General features: G+C 41.2%; 1 protein-coding gene across 1 annotated transcript; it reads left to right on the top strand.

Annotated features, from left to right (window-relative positions):
* LOC141656555 (transketolase, chloroplastic) lies at nucleotides 1–4,381 on the top strand. Its single transcript, XM_074463494.1, has 7 exons — nucleotides 1–843; nucleotides 1,434–1,524; nucleotides 1,708–1,813; nucleotides 2,047–2,329; nucleotides 2,459–2,607; nucleotides 2,707–2,860; nucleotides 3,147–4,381. Exons 1-7 carry the CDS (start codon nucleotides 358–360, stop codon nucleotides 4,104–4,106), a joined length of 2,229 nt encoding a protein of 742 aa, XP_074319595.1. The 5' UTR covers nucleotides 1–357; the 3' UTR covers nucleotides 4,107–4,381.
* The last annotated feature ends 3,943 nt before the right edge of the window (nucleotides 4,382–8,324 follow it).

Below are 8,324 nucleotides of genomic sequence, written 5' to 3'. Positions count from 1 at the left end.
AAAGTTGGACAAGATACTATTTCCATAGAAGCATATTCATATTCATATTCATATTCATTAATATATTCCTCGAAACCAAAGTTTGAAAGCCTACCATTTCCTACCCACAACCAACGGCCAAGATCAACCCCGACACCCGATCCAACGGTCCAAACCCGATCTTCCACTTAGCGGACATCCATGTTTCATAACAAGATTTTTGGGTCCCACACCCTCATCCTCTTATATCACTCCAACAACACTCTCTTCTTATCCCGATACCAAACTCTCCGCTCCGCCAACTAACTTTAATTATTTAATAATAAAATCCGACTCTAAAAAAAAAAAAATTGATATCAAAATCATCAAGGATCGATAATGGCGGCCTCATCTTCTTTCACACTGTCTCGCCAGTCCCTAATCTCCCACCCAAAACTCCCCGCTACCACCACCGCTACCGCCGCCACCCCGTCGCTGTTGCTACCGTTGACGGGTGTCAAGCACGGTGGCGCGTTGCGAAGTGGTGGCGCGTGGAGAAAGCGCGTGGGGTCACGCGCTGCGGTGGTGGTGAAGGCGACGGCGGTGGAGAGTGTGGAGACGGCGGAGACGACGGATGAGGTTGTGTCTAAGTCGGTGAATACGATACGGTTTTTGGCGATTGATGCGGTTGAGAAGGCGAATTCGGGTCACCCGGGTTTACCTATGGGGTGTGCGCCCATGGGTCATATTTTGTATGATGAGGTTATGAGGTATAACCCGAAAAATCCGTATTGGTTTAATAGGGATCGGTTTGTTTTGTCTGCTGGTCATGGTTGTATGCTTCAGTATGCTCTTCTTCATCTTGCTGGTTACGACAGTGTGCTGGTAAGACTCGTTATTCTTTGGTTCTCCATTATGATTAAATAATGTGAATTGGTCGTGCTTTTTTGTATATTGGAGTAAAATATTTCGAGATGACCCAAAATGAAAATTGCATCGAGAATTACATCGAGATTTACTTCAATATACAAAAAAGCGCACCAATTCACAATCAATCATTGGGTCATCTCGAAATAAACTCTCATTTCTGAGGTGCTGCAATTAGCTGAATCTAAGTATTATGGAGTATCTTGATTGAAAAGTAAATAAATGATTGAGACGGAAGGAGTATTTCTATGAGATCTCGGAAAATTGATAATTCTTTAGCTTGAAGTAGTTCTGATTTCTGATTGATTACTAACTGATAATTGCAGATGAATATGTGATTAGGTTAATTGAATTATAATCAGTGTTCAAGTTGATTGTTGTAGTTATGACTGAAATATGTGTAGCTGTAATTTGTTAGACAATGATCAGCTGTATAATTACTTGTATTTTAAGTCTTGATTCATGATTCTGTCCTTATGGTAGTCGATATGAATTTTGTGTAATCGAGACTTGTAATTTGAAAGTGAGACCTGCATTTTGGTGAACAGGAAGATGACCTCAAGTCTTTCCGACAATGGGGAAGCAGATCACCCGGACATCCCGAGAACTTTGAGACTGCTGGAATTGAAGTTACTACCGGTGGGTTTCTTTTGTTGTTCTAGCATTTCATTTCCCTTCATTTTATTGCGGACTGTTACTATACAAGAACCATACATAAGTATTTGAGCTGGTCTTAAGTTGGAGACGGTCTCATACAAGACTCAGTATACTATTATATGTGCAATGGATTCTAATAATCGCGTTTTATGTCATTCTTTTCAGGACCTCTCGGTCAGGGTATTGCAAATGCTGTAGGTCTGGCTCTTGCTGAGAAGCATTTGGCTGCAAGATTCAACAAGCCTGATGCTGAAATTGTCGACCATTACACGTAAGATCGCATGACTCCATTCCCCCGGGGATTTTGAATAGCCTTGTTTAACCAAATGTGTGCAATCAGTCTTATGAGAGACGATCTCACATTAATATACCCATTAACCACTAAAAACGGAAATTAAGATTCAAGAGATAATTAACTCGTACTATGGGCCAGTGTCTCATATGAGAATTAATGTAATGTGTGTTAGTATAACGATATCATAACATCGATGTGATCCTTTTCAGATATTGCATCCTCGGAGATGGTTGCCAAATGGAAGGAATTTCGCAAGAAGCATGCTCCCTTGCTGGTCACTGGGGTCTTGGAAAATTGATTGCCCTTTATGATGACAACCACATCTCTATTGATGGAGACACTGAGATAGCATTCACTGAGAATGTTGATAAGCGGTTTGAGGCCCTTGGATGGCACGTTATCTGGGTTAAGAATGGTAACACAGGGTACGACGAGATTCGTGCTGCAATCAAGGAGGCTAAGTCAGTCACAGACAAACCTACTCTGATCAAGGTCTAATTTTTAGGCTTTGATACTAATCATGTCTCCGTATTTAACTTCTTTTAGTCAGTCGTATTGAAGCAGACTGGTCCTCATCAAGGGTATATACTGATAATGTTGAAATGTTATTACTATATTCAGGTCACCACCACAATTGGTTTTGGTTCCCCCAACAAGGCAAACTCTTACAGTGTTCACGGAAGTGCATTGGGTGCCAAGGAAGTTGACGCAACAAGGCAGAATCTTGGTTGGCCATATGAGCCTTTCCATGTTCCAGAGGATGTAAAGAAGTAAGCAACAAAAATCGAGATTTTCTCTCTTTGTTCCATGAATTGTCTAATCGAGTATTTGGCCTTTTAGTTATTGATTTGTGATTTTGGACTATGAAGGCACTGGAGCCGTCACACTCCCGAGGGGGCTTCCCTTGAAGCTGATTGGAACGCCAAGTATGCAGAATACCAAAAGAAGTACCCTGAAGAAGCAGCAGAGTTGAATTCCATCATTACTGGTGAATTTCCCGCTGGTTGGGAGAAAGCACTACCTGTAAGAATTTACCCAATTCTCTCTTCCCTCTAAGCCTCGTCTGATTTTACATAAGTGATTGTTTAGTTTACTATTTCTTTCTCCAATGTTAAGAGATGGTATTATTTTTCGACTTTCATGGGAATTTCCTAAAAGTTGTTTGGTCAACCACGAATTATAAATTCCCACGAGAATTTCCATCTACCTAAGGGGCTAGGTATTTTGAGAATGTCCGAAGAACCTGTGGTTTTTTTACGGTTCATGTATTTTGGCGCTAACTGGGTCAACTAACTCTGAACTATTGCAGACTTACACACCTGAGAACCCAGGTGATGCTACCAGAAACCTATCCCAGGCGAACTTGAATGCTCTCGCGAAGGTTATTCCAGGACTTATTGGAGGAAGTGCAGATCTTGCATCTTCAAACATGACCCTGTTGAAGATGTATGGAGACTTCCAAAAGGCCACACCCGAAGAAAGAAATCTCCGTTTTGGTGTCAGAGAACACGGGATGGGAGCCATCTGTAATGGCATTGCTCTTCACAGCCCAGGATTCGTCCCATACTGTGCTACCTTCTTTGTCTTCACAGATTACATGAGAGGAGCAATTAGAATTTCAGCCTTATCTGAGGCTGGAGTCATCTACGTGATGACCCACGATTCCATTGGGCTTGGAGAGGACGGGCCTACCCATCAACCCATTGAACATCTAGCCAGTTTCCGAGCCATGCCCAACATCCTAATGCTCCGCCCAGCTGATGGAAACGAGACAGCTGGTTGTTACAAGGTTGCAGTTGAGAAGAGAAAGACCCCATCAATCCTGGCTCTTTCCCGGCAAAAGCTTCCTCAACTTCCCGGAACATCCATTGAAGGAGTTGCAAAGGGAGGGTACACAATTTCCGACAACTCTTCAGGTAACAAACCTGATGTTATTCTGATCGGTACTGGTTCCGAGCTAGAAATTGCAGCTAAAGCCGGTGATGAGCTCAGAAAAGAAGGAAAGACAGTCAGAGTTGTGTCCTTTGTTTCTTGGGAATTGTTCGACTTACAGTCTGATGAGTACAAGGAGAGTGTTCTCCCCGAGGCTGTAACCGCTAGGGTTAGCATTGAGGCAGCCTCAACATTCGGATGGGGAAAGATCGTCGGATCCAAGGGTAAGGCCATTGGTATTGACAAATTTGGAGCCAGTGCACCTGCAGGAAAGATATACCAGGAGTACGGAATTACAGCTGAGGCGGTTATTGAGGCGGCTAAATCAGTAATGTAGATCACACTCGTTCTGAGAGGTGTTCTATTCTTCTTTTTGCCTCCCATTTTTCGTTTTTGTTATAACTTGATGTGAAACTTGAGTTAAAAATGCTCAAAGGTGGGATGGACAAGGCTGTGTTGTTTAGTTTCTTTGCTTGTTCATTTTCCATTTTAGGCATACTTACAGTTTAGTGCTTGTCGATTTTTGTATTTGAAATATCCCACCGATGTATTATGGATATATACCATTGATAAAGGTGGAATAAAAAGACAGTGATGAGGCTGATTTGTGAAGCAATCTTCTCCTTCCATTATTACATTGTCTGTTATGGTTAATAGCCTTGAGAGTTGTTGCTAGGTCCCGGTGTCACTCTCATGCCGAGACAGCCATAAAATTTGATTATGTGAGACTAGTTTTTTTTTCGTATATGCCTTTATCCTTTGAACCTTACCTTATCCACGAGTCTTGTTCTGTATTGCGATTTGTGAGCTTGGTTGAAGCCTTTTATAACCTTTCTTTCGATTTTCATTGCTTATCTGTTAGTTTTATTCTTCGTATTCTGTTTTTACTTGCCTTCTTTGTTCTTTCATGTGTAGCCTTTTAGAACCTGTTGCTAATGCCTATGAGCAACAGGGTCAGATCAAAACGTCTAGCTATATATAACTGTTATTCTGAAAGAGTGCAGTAACAATGAAAGAATAAGAACAGAAACAGAACCGATTTGCAGCGACGAGGTATGAAGGCCTCTGCCTTGAAAACTATCTCGGCACGACCGTGGTGGCGATCAGCAGGCGCCGGTAATTTCCCAAGGTTTGACACTGCAGCAACCAAGCTTGCCCACTCAAGACCGGAAGCTTTGGAACGAATATAAGAACCGTACCCACAAACGTTTTAGAAGAGAGGAAACATTTGAAAGAAGAGAGTGAATGTGTGTTTTTTGATGTTGAACTGATGCTCTATTTAGTAAATAGAGGCAGTTAGAGAGCCAAAAACGCAGCCAACAATAGAGAAAAAACGGGAGACTCTCTCCCACTAACAGTCATATTGACTGACTGTTAGACACGTTCACTGCACTTGGACAACCCAAATACACACAAGAGCAAAAAGGTAAAACGGAGCCGGGCCGGTTCGCGTGCTGTGTTTGGACCCAAACCCACAAGCCCAAGTCTCTCAACAAAAGCCCCTTTGGTCCACTCAAGACCGGAAGCTTTGGAACGAATATAAGAACCGTACCCAGAAACGTTTTAGAAGAGTGGAAACATTTGAGAGGAGTGAATGTGTGTTTTTTGATGTTGAACTGATGCTCTATTTATAGTAAATAGAGGCAGTTAGAGAGCCAAAAACACAGCCGGGCAAGGCCATCGCGCGCGGGTGTGTATTTGGACCCAAACCCACAAGCCTAAGTCTCTCAACAAAAACACCTTTGGTTCACTAAGTTAACCAACTAAGTGGAGGGACTAATATAAAGAAGTGAATAAATGTGTTTCCCACCGATGTGGGACAAACACAAGAATTCTTTTGCTTTATATTGCCTTTTCAAGGCATCATTTCCAACAATAACCAGGGATATTGCCGTCTTCAATGAGATTTTGTGTTGTTTCTGTCATACATCTCTTCTTGCCAAGGATAACATTGTGATCACAAGACAGGTCAGGGGGATAGGAACGGTTCATTAAACCGACAAACCCTGGCTGTATGATGTCAATTCTTTCCGTTTCCTGCCTTCCTCCTCGGCATTTTACTGCACTTTTTCTCTCCATCTCATTTATATTATCCGTATTTTATTTTGGTGGTTCCATGATTTCTACTTTGACAGATGCTAGTTTTAATACCGTGCAAAAAATATGACAGGTTGATTTTTATATAATATACAAATACGAAATTTGTTAGTTAGTACAATAATTAGACGTAATATTAAGAAATAATAATTGAATGAAATGATGTTAAATAAATCTAAGGCAACTTTGTGGTGGGGTCAGCTCTAGAAAATGAAATTTTTTCCCCTTAAATCACGGCACTAATAAGAAGCTTTCAAATGATTTAGCTTTTATAGTAAAGGGGATTTTCTTACAATATTTAGACCATTCGCATCCATCGTCACATATTTTCCATCACTTTACTTTTTTTCATCATTTCTCTATCTTAGTTACATATCCACCTCACTTTTCTACCATCACCAAATTTTACTCATTTTTTCCCGCATCAATTAACTATCAAGTTTTTCTCTTTCTTACTTTATCCTACCCCATACATATATTGGACTATACAACCAGTTATACAATCTTTTATTTATGGCTTATAATATGCTACAAACTTTATATCTAGGTTGCATCTCTTGTAACTCTCCTATAAATATTGTAATTACAATTGCTAATAAAATCATTCGATCATATAAACTCTATACTTACAACTTAGTCATTTCAACTAATATCAAGTAAATCTTATTACGACAAGCCCGTCTTAAGTTTTAGACAATCTTATTTAAGACATTGTTCTTTTGTAATTTTTCCATCAACCTATATCTCTTGGACAGTTAATCAATCTCACATTCTCACGTATCATGCCTCTCAACCTAGGTAGCACGGACACTTTTCCTAATTAGCCGCCCCGTGTCCGACACTCCTCGGACACACGCCAAAACGTGTCGGATACCTATAAAGCCGTGTCTAACTTTCTACATTTATTCGGGCACGTGTCCGACACGTGTCTATGGTATTTGGGCCGTGTCCGACGCGTGCCCATGATATTTGGACATCTTTTATTGTGTGAATGATGTTCTTTAAAAGAGAAATGAGCAGTCAAAGAGATTAATTAGAAGATGCATTTTTTTTTTGAGGAGAAAGCCCGTAGGCTTTACTATATTAACGATAAATCAAACGAAACAGCATTGTTCGCGATCGGTGGTAGAACATCCGACCACATAACTCTTCCCACGACTCTAGGACTAACATGGGTGTAGATACCTCATTTCTACACCTCCCGCCAACCACCCGGTGATGATTGGGCCGCATGCTTGGTACGCGGAACGATTTGTGACAATTCGTAAGATTATCGTCAAGTGATTGCTCAAATATTAATGTCGACCTCATAGTTGTCATCTATGCGCCGATACGGTCGTTTTGGCAGTAATTAGAGTACATTTGGAGTCCGGGTCAAAAACCGTCTTCATTTCCTAAAACCGTCAAATCCCGAGTCAAAGCAATGTGCTTGTCTACCTAAGGTTAGGATGTCATAAAATGTTGAGATTATATCTCATTTTGAGTCTCATGTCACTTCATTAGGCTAAACTAAAAGTTTACATTACAAAATGTGCATTTCATTTAGTTAAATGACAACCCGAGCTTTAGGCCCGTTTTACGAGGTCATAACAAGTTTTTTGGGTCAAGCCTATTTCACAGAAAGTTCTAGATATTTCTCTTAGCTTTCCAACGCCACCGAAATCACCTAAATACGAGTCTTGTAGAAAAAGTTATGCCTAAAATACGACAGGCTGTCAAACGCGTTTTCTACGCGCAGAGGAACCTACCCGGGAAAGGACGCATCAAGTGCTGCGCCTCTTCCAAGAGACGCAGCTCTGCTGCGCCTTTTCCTCAAGGTTTTCTTTTTGTCCAAGTTTCCGTGTTTTAACCTAAGTCGGTTATTTCCGGATCTTTCTTTCCGTATCCTAGTCTTACCATAATTCCGTCGCGTGATTAGTATAAATAGAAGCTTTCGTTCCTCATATTTCTCACGCGAGTGTCCGCCCTTCTCTTCTCCCTTTGCATTCTAGACTTCGTTCTTACTAATTGGCGCCTACGTGCTTGGACTTCCGACCACGTAAGCTCGGATCTTTCCGGGTACCAGCCTCTCCGTTGCATGACCGACCAATTTGACCAACTACACAATCAATCAATTTAATTAATCAATCGTTTTCCTCTTACGAGGGCACTCTTTCCTTGCATTCGCGTCGAGCATTCACTAGTCGATATCTTAGTTCATCTCGTTCCGTCAACATGTAAGTCTGAGGGTGTATAATCCTCTTTTATTTATTTATTGTATAATCACCATTGTAAGATTTATGTCGAATATACCATTAAAACCGATTTCTAAAACCGTGCTTTAAAACCTGTTTTTGCGGATTTCCAGTAGACAGACGTCAAGAAAAGACGCAGCAACTGTTGCGCCTCTTCGAAGGAGCGCAGTTCCTGCTGCGCCTCTTCGTGAGGCTGCCGCAGTTCCTGCTTCTTTTCTTCTTCT

This window comes from Silene latifolia, chromosome 5 (assembly GCF_048544455.1).
Source record: "Silene latifolia isolate original U9 population chromosome 5, ASM4854445v1, whole genome shotgun sequence".
Lineage (NCBI taxonomy): Eukaryota > Viridiplantae > Streptophyta > Magnoliopsida > Caryophyllales > Caryophyllaceae > Silene > Silene latifolia.
Note: the sequence above shows the minus strand (reverse complement) of the source record. Positions and strands in the feature narration are given on the sequence as shown.